Source organism: Grampus griseus (genome assembly GCF_964374135.1).
Source record: "Grampus griseus genome assembly, chromosome: 12".
In the NCBI taxonomy this organism is placed as follows: domain Eukaryota; kingdom Metazoa; phylum Chordata; class Mammalia; order Artiodactyla; family Delphinidae; genus Grampus; species Grampus griseus.
In genome coordinates this window covers 12,046,566-12,066,455 of record NC_139006.1, presented here as the reverse complement: position 1 = coordinate 12,066,455, position 19,890 = coordinate 12,046,566, and the positions used below count along the sequence as shown (strand labels likewise).

Genomic DNA, 19,890 nt, shown 5'->3' with positions numbered 1-19,890 from the left:
CAAGCCCAGTTTTTACTTGCACTGTGTGTTTGCTTGAGCCGCTGGTGGGGCTTACGGAGGCTAAAGTCCTCCCAAAGCCACCCCGATGGAGAGAGTGGCAAGATGCGCTTAAGGACTCGGAGAGAAGGGGCAGAAACGGTGGAGCCGGTACTTGGAAGGAGAGACGGGGACTGCCTAGGAGGGGGACCGAGATCCTTGCGGAGGAAGAAGGAGATGGGAAGAGAAGAACGCCAAACTTGAGGCTCTCCCGCTCCCAAGCCAGCCGCAAGTCTCCAGTCCCCAGACACCGCGCGCTGGCGCTCGCTCGCTAGCGTACCTGTTGCTCGCTCCGGCTGGGTCTCGGCTTCGGCCCCACCAAGAAGCCCCGCGTTCCTACAAGTTCCGCCTGCCGAGCAGCCAGGCCGCCAGCGCCGCCACCTGCGCGGCCGCACACAGCCAGGGCCAGTAGGTGGGGAGCGCGCTGGGCGCCGGCGCCCTCCGGCTCCGCGCGCGGCGCCGCCACATGGTGCGCTGGTGCAGCTCGTCGCCGAGCGCCTTGAGCCGGGCGGCCGTGAGCTGCGCGGCGGACGAGCGCAGACCCAGGCGGCCCGCGCTGCAGGCGCACACCGCCGGCGGGCCGCGGCCGCGGTGCAGGGGGCACGGGCACATGACCGCTCGCCTCTCTCCCTCCCCGCGTCGGGCCGCCCCTCGCCTCCTCTGCCTCGGCCTCTGCGCCTGCCTCCGCCGCGCTCCAGTCGCCGGGGGCCTCCCCTGGACACCAAGTTTCTCCTTGTGTTGTGCGTTTGTTGTGCTGACGGCGCTATTATTAATTAAAGTGTCACATGGTGGAGGGGGCGGGGAGGGCGCGGGGAGGGGGGTTACATCATCCGGCCCCGGGGGGGGGTGCAGGCAGAAGAAACCGAGAGGTAACTTTTAACCCTAGCGGCGCCGGCAGTGAGGGGGCGCGCGGGTTGGGAGAAGAGGAGCGCGGGGCGCTGGGACGCCTGAAGGCGACCGGCCGCTTGGGTCTCTGGCTTCAGGGGTCGCGGGAGACCCTCGCGGAGGCGTGGAGCGCCAGGGGAGGTTTTCTCCGTCTCTTTTTCCTGAATTCAGCTCCAATTCCGATTTGGCGAGGGGGGCAGGCTTATTTGCCGTTTTGGATGAAGCCGATATCGAATTCGGCTGCATTATTCAAAAAATGTTCCGAAGCTATTGTTTGGTTTGGGGGAGGTGGGTCGATTCAAAATCTCATGAGAGGGCCGGATTCAACCCAACTTGCCTACTTTCAGGTCTGACTCCGCACCTGTAGGCTGCGGATATGAGCACACCCGACGCACAACCCCACCCCCATCTGAGATAGGCCTCCAGACCCTTAAACGCCCACAGCGCCGCTAGAAACCTTGATGGAGGCGGGGAGAGGATTAGGGGGTCGGCCCTTAGTCTCGGCTGTTCCCGGCACACCGCGCCTCCGCCCGAAAGACCCTCACAAGGGGTTTTCCAGAAGGAAACTTATTTTTGTCTGCTTCCTTTGTCAAGATTACTTTCCTACAGGGGTTAGTTTCTAGCAGTGATCCCGATTTAACGCGCAATGGCGACGCTAAGGGGTCGGCGGGGTCGGGGATGGGGGCCGCCGGCAGGGAATTTTAGCTCCTTTTTTTTTTTTTCCAATCCGAGAACTGCCCCTATGACCCTCCAGACTAGGAAATCTGGAACTGTCCATGCTGGTGACGGTGCAGATGAGTGAAGGGACTCTCAGGATTCTTTGGAGGAGAATGAGACCTTCACCCATCTTGAATCCATGGGGATTCAGGAAACTGGGGGAGCCTGGAGGTGGCTCCAGGCCAGCCTTCTAGGTCCTGATGAGGCAGCTCGGATCCTCTTCTTCCCACCAGCAGGGTGTTGCCAAGGCCTGAGGAGTCCTTTGGTCACTTGGAAAAGATTCTTCAAGACTATGAACTTAGTTTGGGTCTGGATTTATCATGGAGAGATTTCCCCTTGACCTGCAGCACGGTCAGGGCTCAGACCCCAGCTGTGCTCTGTGATCTTGGTGGTTCTTCAGATCCACCCAACCCCAATTCTCCTATTTAATAATGGTCAACACTTACTGAGTGCCTTCTGTGTAGGTTACTGGGCTAAGGCCCCTGTCTACACTGCCTAAAGTGAGTTTCCACGTTCTAGGGTGGTAAGAGTGTGCTGTTACTATCCTGTTTTTACAGATGAGGAAACTGAGGCACAGGGAGGCAAGGTCTCTTGCCAGGAGATCACAGAGTTAATGAGGAATAAACCTGGATCTAAATTAGGGTAGTCTGCCGCAGGCTTTAAACTCTTAACCGTGGTTTTATACTGCCCCCTGTAATCTGGGAATAATAATACCTCCCTCCCAGGATCGGGGCAGAGATTAAATGAGAGAAATGTATGCCAAGCACCTGGCATGCAGCGGGCCCTGGATAAACCTTGGTTCCCTTTGCTTCTGGCCAGAAACCACTTCCCCATTCTCCTGGGACTCACCTCCTTAATCCCCCCTAGTCTTTGCAGAGGGGACCTGATCCGTTGCCCAGGGTAGTGTTCCAAGAATGAAGATACAGTGTCTATTTAAAAAGCCCTTTGGATTTAAATTGAACAGTTCCCTCTCCCCCACCCCCGTTTTAATCTGCACGCTTTTAACGGCTCACTTCATGGACATTAATTTTAATGGGACGATTATTACCCTGTTTGGAAGCCTGCCCCTCAAAATGCTGGGCTCGTGAGGTGCCGCTGGGTCGGGTCCTGGCAGCTTGGATGTTTTCTGTAGCAGAGAGAGTGCAGCCTTGGCCGTGGGCACTGGGGACATGTCCTTCAGCAGAGGAAGAACAGGGGGTGATGGAAAAGTGGGGGAGAAGATAAGACCTCCTTCTCTCCCGCCAATACTCTGCAGGTGACAGTCATTCCCTAAATTGGCTCACCTTAGAGTGGGCCCACCAAGTTCCTCATTCACTAACTGGGGAACTTGGCCTTGAGATGAGGCTTTTTGGAGCCTCCATTTCCTCAACTGTAAATTGGGAATAATAGTACCTACTTCAATAGTACCTACCTCATAAATAAGATCATACCAGGAAGCCCTGAGCACGGTGCCCAGCACACCCGTGAGCATTTAATAAATGTTGGCTACTGTTACTATTTTATAGTAGATCATGTGCTTGCTAAGCAGTGCGTTTTGAAGAATGTTGGAAGGCCCACACCCTCAAATATATATGGTTCCCCTATTGTGAAGTGGCGATTCTGTCACTGATGTTGAGTATTGTCTAGAAAAAGCAAATTCTTTGGGAGAGTGACATGTAACACTCTCCTAACGCTTTAGTAAAAATGCATTTTTGATTTTCACGTTTAATAAACGCTTACACGGTGCTCACTCTGTGCCAGGCACTGTTCTAAGTGCCTTAGATGTATCAACTCATTTAACGACCCTATGTAATAGGACACGTGTGATTATTAGTCCTTTATTTTGGATGAGCAAACTGAGGCAGAACATTTAAATAATTTTTTAAACATCTTTATTGGAGTATAATTGCTTTACAATGGTGTGTTAGTTTCTGCTTTATAACAAAGTGAATCAGTTACACATATACCTATGTTCCCATATCTCTTCCCTCTTGCGTCTCCCTCCCTCCCACCCTCCCTATCCCAGCATTTAAATAATTTGACCAAAGGTCATACAGCTGTCTGGCCCCAGAGTTAATGCTCTTTGGTATTATGTCACCACTGGGCACTTAGGAAGAGGGAGGGAGGGCAGCTGTTATGGGCTGAACTGCGTCCCCCTAAAATTCCTGTGCAGAAGTCCTAAGCCCCAGGACCTCAGAATGTGACTGTATTTGGAGACAAGGCCTTTAAAGAGGTAATTAAGTTAAAATGAGGTCATTAGAGCTGGGCCCCAATCCAATATGACTGGTCTTCTTATAAGAAGAGGGAGAGACACCACGGGTACATGGCGATGTGCAAGCCAAGAAGAGAGGCCTCAGATAAAACCCACCCTGCTGACACCTTGATCTTGGACTTCTGGCCTTCAGAGCTGTGAGAAAATAACTTTTGATGTTTAGGCCCCCCAGTCTGTAGTGCTTTGTTATGGCAGCCCTAATACAGAGGGAGTGAGAGGGAAAAAATGCCCTAAAAGGGAAGCTAGAAGCAGATATTCACCAGACTATGGCCACTTTTTTTTTCTTTTCTTTTTCCTCGCCATCCCCCATTATTTTTTCTCTTTTAGGTTGCTTTATTTGCTTTTAGGCCTTACTGATTCTGAAACTGTGCACCTCAGATTGGGACTTGAACCCACGTGCCAGGACTCAAACCCGGCCAAAACCCACGGTTTTCCAACTGAGATCACACACCTGGTTTCAGGACTTAATGAAGCTCATGTTCTTGATGTCTCATCGCAGAAAGAATTCAGTGAGAAACAAAGTGATAGGTAAGAAGTGGATTTATTTAGAGAGAAACACACTCCCCAGGCAGAGTGTGGGCCATCTCAGAAGGTGAGAAAGGCCTATGGCCACTTTTACTGCCGAGCACGTGCCTGGCTATTTTTCTAGGACTGTTCATCTGTTTCCCTTCCTCCTCCTTCATGTCCTGTTGGAGATCTTTAAGGGAGGAGGAGTTGAAGGGGATTATTTTGAGAAATAGTTCATGAAATCCAGTTGATACATTTATTCAGAGAAAACTTTCCATACCAATTGCAAGGATGTGCAGCCTCTCTCTTATAAAGAAATGAGATAGATTTTTCTAGTCCATGAAGACTTCCTGTGGTACCCCAGTGCTTAAAACTGGGCTTAACCCACGGCAAGTGTTCGGTAAACGTTTGTCAAAAGGAAGAAAGAAAGAAAACAAGGAAGAAAGGAAGGGAGGAAGAAAGAAAGAGGGAGGGAAGAAAAGAAGGAAAGAATGAGTGAATGGTAAGCATCCTGATTTGTCTTTCCCACTTTCAGACATGCATGGTGACGTACATAGAATTGTTATTATCAATAACATTAAAAAAAATTTTGCCGCAAATCATTCCTTTACCTCTACAGAAATCAAAACTCAAGTGTTTCTAGCAGGAAGTGTATGTGTATTGGGGGGGTGGGTAGTATTTCTTTTCTTTAATTAAATCAATAATAACCTATCCTGGTGTTGGAGACCAACTGAGCCTTACCTTACGGTGTTTTAATTCATGTGGCTTCGTGAAGTGATAAATGAATGAACAGCTGTTGCCTCCTCCAAACAGCTGTGTTTCCTGAAGCCATGTATTAATGCCAGGGCCAGATTTGATGCCAGGTGTTAGCCTGGTGAACAACAGAGTTCTTGAATCTAAATCAGAGTTATAGCACAGTGGTTTGACACTCTGTGCCAGAGAAACCTGGGTTTGAACTCTAGCCCCATCATGCAATGTTGGGCCCTGCCTTGGGCATAATTTTCATCTCTCTGAGCCCCCACTTTCCCATCTGTAAAATGGGAATAATAATCAAAACACCTACCTCACTGGGTTGTTGTGAGGATTAAAAGAAAGAATGTTATCAAGCGTTCAGCGTAGTGCTTGGCACTCAATAAATATGTGTTATGGCCCTTGCTGATGTATCAGGATTATTAAGCATCCACTTAAGAAACAGAACAGGGACCATGACCCAAACCCACTGGGAAAACAAGAGGATTAATATTTCAGTGAGTCCAATATTCAATTACATCACAGTTATTCCTAGGAAAGTCCCTTGCATTCAATAGAGCCAGAGCAGCACGGTGCTCATCTCTCACATTTATCCTATTTAACCTTCTGATACCTGGAAAGATGGGGTAATTCCTCTAGGGCTCTCCTAATTATTCATTTGCTACTTCTCCCTTAAGGATATTTTTGTTGTAAGTAAAGAGAAAACAGCAGACGAATGTCCACAGCAGGAGAGAAAAGATTAACCAGCCCATGATTATAGTCTCATCAATACTTTAAGTGTAAAGGGTAAAGCTCACTTAAATAAAACCTAATTCCTTGATTACTGGAGTCACAGGAGATAGGGCTGATTAAACTCGTACTCCCATGGGGCTTCCCTAGTGGTGCAGTAGTTAAGAATCTGCCTGCCAATGCAGGGGACATGGGCTCGAGCCCTGGTCCAGGAAGATCCCACATGCGGCAGAGCAACTAAGTCCGTGTGCCACGACTGCTGAGCCTGCGCTCTAGAGCCCATGAGCCACAACTATTGAGCCCGCGGGCCACAGCTACTGAAGCCCACATGCCTAGAACCTGTGCTCCGCAACAAAGAGAAGCCACCGCAATGAGAAGCCCGTGCACCGCAACAAAGAGTAGCCCCCGCTCGCCTCAACTAGAGAAAGCCCACACGCAGCAACGAAGACCCAACGCAGGCAAAAAACAAATAAAATATAAATTTAAACTTGTACTCCTGCTGTGAAAATTCAGACATATCGTCCTTTGCTCAGGCAATAATCACTTTATTGTAGGCAACTGAGCTTACTTTAAACAAGTGAATCACTAGACTTGAAATTATACTGATGAGAGGATAAATACTAGAGAACAATTTGGCAGACCTGGAAAAATTGGAAATTCACATGCCCTATGACCTGCTGATTACATTTCTAGCTATTTACTCTAGATCAGTGGTTCTCAACTAAGGACAGTTTTGCTCCCCAGGAGATATTTGGCAAAGTCTGGAGATGTTTTCTGGTTGTCAAAACTGAAGGGTGCTACTAGCATCTAATGGGTAGAAGCTTGGGATTCTACTTAACAGCCTACAATGCACAGACAGCAAAGAATTATTTAGCCCGAAACGTCAATAGTGCCAAGTGTGGGAAACCCTGTCCTAGATATAGCAGGTGGTATACATTTGGTAGAGGCTTAAATCATAAGAGTTTTTACTATTTACTTGACAATGAGTCCAGAGCAGAAATTGGCAAACTATGGTATGTGAGCCAATCGGTCTGCTGCCTGTTTTTGTAATAATTTTATTGGAATACAGTCATGCTCATTCATTTACATATTATTTCTGGCTGCATTTCTGCTGCAACAGCAGAGCTGAATAGTTGCAACAGAAATCATATGGCCTGCAAATGGTAAAATATTATTATCTTGCCCTTTATAGAAAATGTATGTCAACCCCTGGTGTGGAGGAAGACAAGCTCAGGGTTAGGTTTGTGGTACAATTATTTCATTAAGAATCAGGCTATGTCTTTGCTTCTGCTCCACAGTCCTCAGTATTTTGGTTTTGGTCCTCAGGCTTATTGCCTCATGGCTGCAAGATGGCTGCCACATCTCCAGATATCACATGTGTACTGGGTTGAATAGTGTCCTCCAAAGTTTGTCTCCATCTGGAAGCTGTGAATGTGACCTTATTTGAAGATAGAGTCTTTGCACATGTAAACAAGTTAAGACAAGGTCATACAGGATTAGGGTGTGTCCAAATCCAATGACTGATGTCCTCGTAAGAGGAGGAAAATTTGGACACAGACATAAACAGAGGGAAAATGACTAAGGTACAGAGCTGTCTGTCATGCGGACCACATCATAGTTCAACTTCTCCCTGTGCCCAGTCCTGCTTCTTTCTCCTCCCTTCCCTAGGTGGCAATCCCAGGGGTGTCCTTAACAACCCCCTGTATGCTAATCTCCATCTCAGATTGGCTTCCTGGGAAACCCTACAATAACCATGTTAAATCTTCCACCTTTGTTGAAATGAAAGCCCTGACACATAGTAAAGACAGCTATACTATGGATGGATGGCTGAATGGGTAAACAAAATGTGCTCTATCCATACAAAGAACTATTATTCAGCCTTGAAGAGGAAGGAAATTCTGATACATGCTGCAAAGTGAATGAGTCTTGAAAACATGCTAAGTGAAATAAGCCAGACACAAAAGGACAAGTACTGTATGATTCCACTTATATGAGGTTTCTAGAGTAGTCAGACCCACAGAGGCAGACAGTAGAATGGTGGTTGCCAGGGGCTGGGGGGAGGGGAGATGGGTATTTAGTGTTTCATGGATACAGAGTTTCATTTGGGGATGATGAAAAAGTTCTGAAGATGCATGGTGGTCATGGTTACAACAGTGTGAATGTACTTAATGCCACTAAATTGTACACTTAAAAATGGTTAAGATGGGGGAATTCCCTGGCGGTCCAGTGGTTAGGACTCGGCACTCTCACTGCTGGGGTCTGAGGTCCCCAGTCAGGAAATTAAGATCCTGCAAGCCATGTGGCTCAGCCAAAAAAAAATGGTTAAGATGGTAAATTTTATGTCTCATATATATATATATATTTTTTTGCCTGTTTTGGGTCTTCGTTGCTGCGCGCAGGCTTTATCTACTTGCGGCGAGCGGGGGCTACTCTTCGTTGCGGTGCGTGGGCTTCTCATTGCGGTGGCTTCTCTTGTTGTGGAGCATGGGCTCTAGGCGCACGGACTTCAGTAGTTGCAGCATGCAGGCTCAGTAGTTGTGGCGCCCAGGCTTAGATGTTCCTCGGCATGTGGGATCTTCCCGGACCAGGGATCGAACCTGTGTCCCCTACAATGGCAGGCGGATTCTTAACCACTGCGCCACCAGGGAAGTCCCAATGTTATATATATTTTAGCACAGTAAAAAAAAAATCAAATCAACAGCAACAAAACACCCTCATACAATCATGATTCCAAATCTAAAAACCTTTTATCGTTCTTAATCTTTTCCTTTGCTTATCCCCACGGCTTTTAGATCCATAGAATCTCAGATTTGGAAAGTTCCCAGAAATCATCTCGAAGTGTGTGTCCCTGGACCAGCAGCAATAGGATCGTCTGAAAATTTACTGGCAGTGCAAATTCTCCAGGTTTAACTAGACCAGTCAGTCAGGCACTGTGGCGTAGGGTCCCACCCCCTGTGTTTCTGATGCTCGTTAAAGTGTGAAAACTGATGGCCTAGGTTATTTTTTATATTTTGCTGATGAGGAAAGTGGGAATGATAGAGGTCAGGTGACTTGCCCAAGATCACAGAGCTAGCTCCTGGATGTGTTAGAACAGCAGCCAACGTCTTTGGGCTTCTTCTTTCCTCAACACTCTGCCTACCAGTTGTCCCCAGATTCCATACTAGATGGAGTCAGGGATTGTAGTACATGTGTTAAGTTAATTCTCTTTCCTTTATGCCACCTGATGTTCCAGGAATGCTTATCCCCAACTGCAGTAGAAGAAAGTGAGCCCAACAGAGAAAAAGAGGGAGAGAGAAGGAGGAAGAAAGAGAGAGAGAAGGAGGAAGGTGGGGGAGGAAGGCGGGGGAGTAAGAGAGATCAGAAGCCTGAGTTTACTTTACCCTTGAACTTCCCAGAGCAAAAATAGATTCTCTTTTTAGCTAAAGTCATTTTAAGTTGGGTTTCTGTTTCTGTCAACCTAAGAATCTTCCAGTATGATGAAAAGGAGTGATAAGAGGGGATATCTTTGCCTTGTTCCTAATCTTAGTTGGAAAGCTTCTAGTTTCTCACCATTAAGTATGATGTTAGCTATAGGTTCTTTTGGTAGATATTCTTTATCAACTTGAGGAAGTTCCCCTCTTTTCTTATTTTACTGAGAGGTTTTATCATGAATGGGTGCTGGATTTTGTCGAATGCCTTTTCTGCATCTATTGACATAATCATTAGATTTTTCTTTCTTAGCCTGCTGATGTGATGAATTGCCTTAATTGACTTTTGAGTATTGAACCAGCCTTGCATAGCTGGGCTAAATCCTACTTGGTCATTCTTTTGGGTTCCTGGATCCAGTTCTAACATTGGTGGGGAGGGTTCCCCCCACCAACAAGCAATTATCCAGACACCAGCAGGGTGTCCTGCGATTCAAGTCAACTCTCATGCTCTCTACCTGGAGAAAGCATCAGAGTCTACAGGTTAAGGGTTCAGTCCTACAAGGCTGCCCCCCACCTTAGTTCAGATGCCAGTCGAAAGCCTGTACTTCTGACCCACTGGGCTTTAAATCAGAGGTTCCCACGACCTCCTCCTCAGGTTTGATTAATTTGCTAGAGTGGCTCACAGAACTCAGAAACATGTTACTGGTTTATTACGAAAGGATATAACTCAGGACCAGCCAGATGGAAGAGATGCATAGGGCAAGGTACGAGGGGAGAGAGTGTGCCCTCTCCAGGCTCATCACTCTCCCCACATCTCCACATGTTCACCAATCCAGAAGCTCTCCAAACCCCATCCTTTTGGATTTTTATGGAGGCTTAATTGCATAGTCATGATTGGTGAAATCATTGGCCATTGGTGATCGAATCAAATATCCAGACCGTCTCCCTAACCTAGAGGTCAGGGGGGTAGGACTGAAAGTTCCAACCCTCTAATCACATGGTTGGTTCTATGGGCAACCAGCCCATCCTCAGGTGCCTTCCAAAAGTCACCTCATTAGCATAACAAAAGGTAACTTGTCCATTCTCTAAACTTAGGAAATTCCAAAGGTTTCAGGAGCTGTGAGCCACGAACCAAAGAGGAAAACCAAGTACGTGTGAGAAATATATTTGGTCATCCGAATGACCAGTTATATTGATATGTCCTTCTTAAAAGTCACAATATCACAGTCATGGTATGTAATTCTTTTTATTCATTGGCAGATTTGATTTGCTAATGTTTTGCTAAGACTATTTGCATCTATGTTCATCTATCTTCATGAGAGATATTAGTCTGTAGTTTTCTGATCATGTCTTTGTTAGGGTACTAGGGTAATGCAGGCCTCATAGAATGAGTTAGGAAGTATTCCCTCTGCTTCTATCCTCTGAAATAGATTGTGGAGAATTTGTATAATTTATTCCTTAAATGCTTGATAGAAGTCACTAGTGAACCCATCTGGGCCTGGTGCTTTCTGTTTTAGAAGGTTATTAACTACTGATTCAATTTCTTCAGTAGATGTAAGCCTATTCAGATCATCTATTTCTTCTTGTGTGGGTTCTCATCCAAGTTATCAAATTTGTGGGCATAGAGTTGTTTATAATATTCTTTTATTATCCTTTTAATGTCCATGGGATCTGTAGTGCTATCCCCTCTTTCATTTCTGATATTAGTAATTTACATCCTTTCTCTTTTTTTCCCTTCTCCCATGTGGAGGCTGGAGCTGCTGAATTTGGACATTTCCCTTCCTCCAAGTCAGTTAGGTTCTGAAAATACCCTAGCAGGTTACCCTCTGGTTAACTAGTTTCTCCTAAGGGCAGGCCTGGTTAAGAAGAACAGAATACTCTGGTGTATTTCAAAATGGTTCATTTCCTGCCTCCCTGCTGGAACTATGAGGGGACTTTTCTCTGATATTTACTGTGACACCTTGGTGCAGCTTCTGTAGGAAAACCTCAGAAAAGTGTGGAGCCCCACCGTGACTGGATCCCCTGGAGCTTTTAACTCTCAGACTTGTGCACACTGAACCTCAGGCAATTCATCAACTACAGCTCCGATTTCCCTTCCCCAGCACCGTTCTGCTTGTGAGCCTCTGCTTCAGTAAGCTGGACTCCCTGTATTCACCTGTTTCACCAATCTTGGGGGCAGTGGTTTGCTCTATCTTCACCTGTCTTATGGATCCGAGAAGAGTTGATGATTTTTCAGTCTGTTCAGCTTTTCACTTGTTGATAGGACAGAGTGGAGACTTCAAAGCTTTTTACATGCAGAATCAGAAGTCAACCTGAGAATCTTAACTAATACAGAATCTAACCCAGCCTGGAGAAGGAAAAAGGAAAGGAAGGTTTCTTGGAGGAGGTGACCTCTAAAATGAAACCTGGTAGGAGTTAGGCAGATGCAGGTGAGAGGGGATAGGAGCACGATGGGGCGGAAAGCTCTAAGAGATTGAGATGATTAGAGCTTAGAGACTGAGGGACAGTGTTGAGAAATCAGACTACAGAGGTGAGCTAGAGACAGACTTCAGAAAGTCTTACGTGGCATTGACCTTGGAGAAATATTGTGAAAATGGACATTAAGATTCACAGCACTGACATGTCACCAAGGAACTCAGGCACATTTTAGACATTCTCGACTTCATTCTCACGACAGCTCCTGTGATGTCCATCTGCAAAGTGCTTTGAGGAAATTCTGAGTGGCTTAGGGCATTTTTCTGCTATTAAGTGCCCATATAAATTGCAACTTATTGGCTCAATTGTTTGATTTCCTATTTTTCTTTCCATTTGTGTGTCACATGTAATTAGAGTTCCAAAGTGCTCAGTGCACCAAAGTGCTCAGAGTGATTTTTCTATAAAACAGAGAGGAGAGGAGATGCATGTCTTCAGCAGACTGCAAAGTGGAATAGACCAAGCAACCCTTTCTATCTCCTATATGAGCACTCATGTTGAGATTTATGACTTTCAATGACATCCCTCACTTCTTTCTTAAAGGAGTGAATTCATCTTTCTCTTACGTTGTGTGTGTGTGTGTGTGTGTGTGTGTAGTTGTGCATATCTTTATTACTTGCAGCCTCATCAGTGACACAAATATTTATTGAGCATCTACTATGTGTGGTCACAAACCTCAGAAACACCTTCTTCCTTCTCTTAGCTTCATCACCCATGGATTCATTCATTTCGTCGTTCATTCATTCATTCATTCATCCAACCAACCAACCAACCAACTAACTAACAATTGTCTAGCACATCCTAGGAACCAAGCTGAGAACACAAGGGTGAACAAGACAGAGATGGTCTCACCCTCAGGGAGGCTACATTCTAATGGGGGAGACACACAAACAAGTAAATAATAATGAAAACAAGTTAACTGTTAAGGTAAGGGTCAGTTTCAGTGATGGAGAAAATGGTGTGTGGGTGCATTACTTAGATGAGGCACTTAGGGATGGCTTGTCTGAGGAGGTCCCACGTAAGCCGAGAACTCAAGGGTGGATAGGGTCAGCTGCACTGAGGAATGACGTGGGAAGAGTACTTTAGCACAACAGAAGTGTGTGCAAAGGCCCCCAAAGGTAGAAAACGGCTTGCTTCTTCAGACCGCAGATAGGTTTGAATGGGAAGGTGTAAAATATACATTGGACCCTCATACCCTGCTGGTGGGGATGTAAAGTGACACAGCCAATTTGAAAAAATCGTGTGGCAGTTCCTCAAATGATTCAGCATGATTAAAACTGATGTAATCCAGCAATTCCACTCTTCAGTATATACCCCAGAGAAATAAAAGCACAACTACATAAAAACCTATCCATGAATGTTCATAACAGTGTTATTCATAAGAGCCAAAAGGTGGAAACAACCCAAATGCCCATCAGTGGATGAATGGATAATCAAAATGTGTTCCATTCATACAATGGAATGTTATTCAGCGAAAACGAATGAGTACTGACACATGCTACAACATGAATGAACCTTTAAAACACTATGCTAAGTGAAAGAAGCCAGTCGCATATGACCATATATCATATTCCATTCCTATGAACTGTGCAGAATAGAGAAATCTATACAGAAAACAGAATTGTGGTTGCCCAGGAGAGGATTAGGGGTGATGGTTAAAGGGAGTGGGGTATTGTTTTTGGGTGGTGATGTTCTAAAATGTGGTGATGGTTACGTGTATCTGTGAATATTCTAAAAGCCATCAAATTGTGCACTTACTTTATTTTATTATTATTTTTTGGCCACGCCGCTCAGCTTGTGGGATCTCAGTTCCCTGATCAGGGACTGAACCTGGGCCCCATCAGTGAAAGCACCGAGTCCTAACCATTGGACCACCAGGGAATTCCCGAATTGTGCATTTTAAATGTGTGAATTGTACAGTATGTGAATTTTATCTCAATAAAGCTGTTTTTAAAAATGGATTTGTTATTTCAAGAACAGGTGAGGCACCTTGAGGTGTTTTCAACAGGGGAGTGTGCTGATCTGATTCACTTTTTATTTTTTTTGGCCTCACTGCAGGGCATGGGGGATCTTAGTTCTCTAACCAGGTATCAAACCCACGCCCCCTGCATTGGAAGTATGGAGTCTTAAGCACTGGACCGCCAGGGAAATCCATGATTCACTTTTTCAAAAGCTCTCTGTCAGTTTTTATTCATTGCCAGGAGCCAGAGTGGAGGTAGGGAGACCAGTGAGGAGATACTCCAGGTGTGATGATGATGCCTTGGACTTCGGGCTGTCAGATTTAACAAATAAACACAAAGGGCACCTAGTTAAATTGGAATTTCAGATAAGCAAATAATTTTTTTTTAAATATAAGTATGTCCCACAGATTGCATAGGACATATTTATACTAAAAATTTATTCTTTGCTTATCTGAAATTCAAATTTTGCTTAGGCATGCTTACACTAAAAAAAAAATAAATCATTGTCTATCTGAAATTCCAATTTAACTGGGCATCAGTATTTTATCTGGCAACCCTACTTGGACCAGGATGGTGGCAGGGGAGGTGGAGAGAAGCAGACAGATTCAAGATATATTGTGAAGGTAGAACTGTCAGGACTTGCTGATGTGAGAGGAAGGGGAGAGGGAAAACCAGCTTCTTGGCTGCAACGTCAGGGCAGCGGCGTCATTTGCTGAGATAGGAAACACTTGGTCGGGGTTGCAGAGAAACAAGTTGGGAGGGAGGATTTGGAATTGAAGAAACGATGTCAGCGTTCCTGTCTTAACGGAGTCAGGGTCAAAGTCATGCTAACAAGAATCTGTTCCTGTGAACCCAGACGGGGACGGCTCCAGGAAAAACCCAAGCTTGCCTTGTTGTGTTGCTTCTTAAGTAGGCAGGCAAGGAAATCAGCTCCTGGAGTCTCAGAGTCTAAGCAGGAGTGAGAGCCCCCAAACCATGGCCACCTCCATTAACAGAGCGTCTCTGATGAGCCTCAGGTGGAGCTGAATTTTCAAGACAAATAACAGGGACCCAGAGATAGAACCCTGGGGAGAGTAACACCTACGGAGGGGGTGGTTTTGGAACCAGGCTGGGGAGATGAAAGGGGTGAGGGCTTCAATAAAAACAAGAGGAGACTGAGGAGAGAGAAACAGATATGGGGACTGGTGTCCATATGGGACAACCTCCTTTTAAGTGATTAAGTCTGTAACTGGCAGCTGACACTGAATTCCGTCTGTGCAACATTTTTAAAAATGGAATTATTGATGGGAGAATTCTCAAGAACAAGCAAATTATTTCTTGCTATAGATAGTTTTTCTTTAAGACCAGAGTTGTTCCCCAAGGAATTTTATATTTTGCTATTTATGAAGGCATAAAACAGCAACAAAGGGCAATAATGCCTATAGCAACGAATACACCAGGGTCATGTTGATATGCGAAATGGCTGCTTGTAAAATTCTGATGTTTTTGGTAATGTTTCTAAACACTATACTTTGAAGTCACAATGATTTCTTTCTATTAGTTTCATGTTAGTCTCCTGGTGTCCTTCATTCATTAGTGGCCCCAAATGAGGTGTCGTTTCTCAATCCTGCTCACAAGAGCTAAAGAGGTATCTTAATGGTAAGTGGGAGGGAGCTTTGTCCTAATTGATGGATGGCTCAAGAATGAACTACCTTTGGGGTTTGGAGGCTACTGAATGCAATTTACACTTTTAATAGAAATCTTTATTCTTTAAAAATCAAAATTTGTTGCTAGTCATTAAAAATCAAGATACTGGGATTTGGAAGATTCCGATTAAGATCCAACGGCGGCTGGAGCCGAGTTTCGGTTTCCCCTCTAGATGGGCGTCCACACTCCATTTGCCGCTGTCCACACCTGCTCTACTTGCCTCATTTTGATTTCGTGGAGTCACCTGAAGGCATTTGGCTCTGTGGTCGCTGAAGGCCTTCTGTGGTAGCCCCAACAATGGCCCCCAAAGATAGCCAGGTCCTAATCTCTGGCACCTTGGAATGCCACCTTAGATGGCAAAAAGGGTTTTGCTGATGTGACTAAATTAAGGGTCTTGAGGGACTTCCCTGGGGGGCCAGTGGTTAAGACTCTTCGCTTCCACTGCAGGAGCACAGGTTCCATCCCTGGTTGGGGAACTAAGATCCTGCATGCTGCGCAGTGGCCAAAAAAAAAAAAAAAAAAAAAAAAAAAGAGTAAATTAAGGATCTTGAGATGGGGAGAGGAGGCGGCTGGATTCCCCAGGTGGGCCTTATGTAATCACAAGAATCCTTATAAGACGGAGGCAGAGGGAGATCTGAACACAGAGACGGAAGGCAGTGTGACGGCGGAAGGAAGACGCTACCCTGCCGGCTTTGAAGATGGAGCCACGAGCCAAGGAACGCAAGGAGTGCACGTTCTAGAAGCTGGAAAAGGTAAGAAAACAGATTCTCCTCTCAAGGCGCTGAGGAAGCAGGGCCCTGCCAGCACCTTGATTTCAGCCCCACGCAATGGATCTTGGACGTCTGGCTTCTAGAACTGTAAAAGAATAATTGCGTGTTGTTTTTAAGTCACTTAGTTTGTTTGTGTGTTAGGAATTTTTTACAGCGGCCATGGAAACTGATAAACCCTCTTACCTTGTACATGAGAGCATCTTTGCTCCTGTCTCCCGCTGTAACTACTTTTTTGAGACCTCCCTGACTCTGCAGTGAAGAAGTTCTTGAACCCTTGTAGTCCAGCATATGAGTGGTCTGAGGAGGAGGTGTGAGGCAGGAGGTACTTGGGGAAGGGTGATGGCCATTTTTCAGCCATCTTTCTGGGGCTCTGGCAGAGCTGGGGTTTGGAGGGGAGCGTACAACATCTCGACCATGGGCAGAGAAGGTGTGCAGGCATGGGAAGCACTAAGACTGACTTCCCAAAGCCTCCTTCCTATGACAGCCTTGCAGATGTTTTAGCCTGGTCCAGTATCCCTTCCCCCTTCTGCTGTTTTGGGGAACTCTGCTGCCTCACTTCATACGGTCCTGGAAATCCACCCCACTGTAGACCCCGCTCCTTAGTCAGGGCCTGGAATGTGACCCAAACTAGGCCATTCCAGTGATCCTCTGGGATGGTGGTTCTCAAACTGGATTGTGCATCAGAGTCACCTGGAGGGACTGTTAAAGCACGGGTTGCTAGGGTTGCATCAGAGTATCTTATTCAGTAGTCTGGCCTGAGGGATTGCATTCCTAAGGAGTCCCCAGGTGATGCTGGTCCAAGGGCCACACTCTGAGAGCTCCTGCTCTGGGATTTTGAATCCCAGAATGTGGAAGACAGGTGGTGAATGTAACCAAAATGGATGGTTCAGGATTTCCTATAATGACATCTCTGAATCTGATCTGGTTCTGGGCATTCCAAGGGCCTAGGCATTCCTCTTTTCCTTTATTTCTCCGAGTTCGATTACTTTACGCTTCAGGTATCGAGATTTGATATCTGTTGCTTGCAACCAAAGATCTCTAATGGATTGGACTTGCAAGGAACACTCTTGATAGGGGAAACGGTGGGGCTCATGGAACACTAGACGTACAGAGGATAGGTTAGACATAATCTAACTGCCAGGACCGTATTAATGTGGATCATAACGGTTATTCACAGAACGCCTGCTCTGTGCCTCATGGATGTTAGCATATGGCACATCTTATGGCATCTTACCAGCCTTACTCTGAAGGGAAGATATCTTTACCTTTATTGTTTTTTTAATAAATTTATTTATTTTACTTATTTACTTTTGGCTGCGTTGGGTCTTCGTTGCTGCGTGTGGTCTTTCTCCAGTTGCGGTGAGCGGGGGCTACTCTTCGTTGCGGCGCGTGGGCTTCTCATTGCGGTGCCTTTTCTTGTTGCAGAGCGCGGGCTCTAGGCGCGCGGGCTTCAGTAGTTCTGGCACGTGGGCTCAGTAGTTGTGGGTCACGGGCTCTAGAGCGCAGGCTCAGTAGTTGTGGCGCATGGGCTTAGTGGCTCCGCAGAATGTGGGATCTCCCCGGACCGGGGCTCGAACCCGTGTCCCCTGCATTGGCAGGAGGATTCTTAACCACTGCGTCACCAGGGAAGCCCTTTACCTTTATTTTTCATTTGAGGATATGGACGCCCAGGAATTTGCTATTTTATTGGCAAGATATAAACTCAACATGATATTCTTAGTGAATGGTAGGTAATACTGAGAAAAGGACAGTATTTCCCTTCCTCTTAGCATTTTTCTCCCCTCTTTCTTCATTTTCCCTGGGTGACTAATTGCCCCATTAGCCTGCCCCCTCTGCCCCTTAAAATTATTTTAAAGGGGCAAGAGGAAACTGACCTTTTGACCATCAAAATTAGGCATTTAAAACTTTTTCTAGTTTGCTTTTCAAGTATTAGATGCTCCATAAGTCCTAGAGATATAAAAAGAGCCTTATTTGCCTTCTGACCCACAAGCAGATAAATAAAAACAAGTTTGATCTTTGGAATTCATATGGAAAGCATCTAGAATGAAGTGGGATGTTAGCTGAGTGTTTTGGGGGAAAATAGCTCATTTTATCTTTATAACTAAAAATACTTATTGGGCACTTCTAATGCCCTACACTGCATCCTCTTGATTTGCCATTTACTTTAGCCCTGGCTGTAGCAACTGACTTGTGCCTGACAGTCCCTCCTGTTAGCTGTGTAGAGTATCTCTTGCTTTTTGCCCCAGCGTCTCTTCACTGCCTTGGTGTGGGACATCCATGGGAATCTGTTTACTTATATTCAATCTGGAAGTGAAAGATTATGTAAAACCCATGGTTTAACCTTTCTCTAACGGAGGATGAGCCAGTGGATAAATGTTGCCTTCCAGCTCTTACTTCTTGGGAGGACAATCTTCAAGGCTCCTTAGAAGGTCCCAGTGAGATTGAGTGTAAGTTGCCCAGAACAGGACCAACTCAAGAATGCTCTTTGGATTAGCTGTCCCTCCTTCCCTGTTTCAGTCTTCTCAGTCCCCCACGCTTCTTCTCTGGAATCACTCCTACAAATAACTAGCTGCCTGCAAGCCTAGGTCTCGGGCTCTGCTTTCTGGAGGAACTCAGGCTAGGACAACATTTATTGTAGCAAATTATAATATACAGATAAAGAAAAAGAACACTAAAACACCCATAATTCTGTTCTCTCTAGAGACCTCTTTTGGTAAGATTTGGGTGTATATTCTTCTTAATGCATACACTCTCTTTAAGAGACACCACTGGGATCATGCCATACCTACAGTTATGTACCCTGACTTTGCTATATTGTGAATAACTTTCACATAGTTAAGTTTTCTTCTCCAATGTAGTTTAATAGTTGCACAGTTTTTCATTTACTCATTCATTATTTGCAGTACTATGTGCCAGACACTGTTTTGAGCACTGAAGACATAGCAAAGAACAAATAGGTCAGGTCTCTGCTCTCATGAAGCGACAAGCCAGTTAGGATCTTTCTTACATTCTAATGGAGCATAACTTAATTAACCAACGCCCTATTGTCAACTACTTAGATTGCTTCTGATATTTAGCACTATAAACAACGCTTCCGTGAACCTCCTTGAAGGTATTCTTTGAACTCCTCAATTTTCTTCTCTTGGATAAATTCCTAGAAGTGGAATTGCTGGAAGAAAGAGGATGTGAGTAAATGAAGGTGCTGGGATTCCCACCTAGATCCAACTCTGGCACCCAGGCTGTCAACAACCATGCTGGTGATATCACTGAATTTGAAAATAGACACACACACACACACACACACACACACACACACACACACGCACGGTAACCAGAGGTGCCGCCAAGTGCTCCCTAGCTGGTTTAGATGTGTGGGCTCTATGATTCTGATAATTAATAGGTCAGGTATGTAGTAGGAAAGAGGATTAGAATCCTGGGTCTGCAAATTGCCAGCTGCGTGATTTGTGGCTATTTATCTGTAAAGTGGAGACAGTAGTTCTCACTTTAAGGGTTGTTATTAAGTAAATATTTATTGAGCTCCTATTAATCACTGGCCTCCAAGCTAAGAACTGACAGTCCAGTAGGGAAGGGAGATGTTAGTAAGACATCACACAGATATAAAATTACAAATTGTGTTCTGTGCTATAAGTATGGGATGCTGTTAAGAATGAATATCAGGGAGACCTGATTTGCGGGGGCGGGGTTTGGGAGGAGAACTG

The 19,890-nt window shown here is 45.5% G+C and overlaps 1 protein-coding gene across 1 annotated transcript; it reads right to left on the bottom strand.

The window, feature by feature from the left end:
• Nucleotides 1–372: 372 nt before the first annotated feature.
• Nucleotides 373–648, bottom strand: HRK (harakiri, BCL2 interacting protein; the record flags this gene model as incomplete). The annotated part of the gene is made up of 1 exon (XM_082667798.1): nucleotides 373–648. The coding sequence occupies one exon, from the start codon at nucleotides 646–648 to the stop codon at nucleotides 373–375; it is 276 nt and encodes a 91-aa protein (XP_082523924.1).
• Nucleotides 649–19,890: the final 19,242 nt, after the last annotated feature.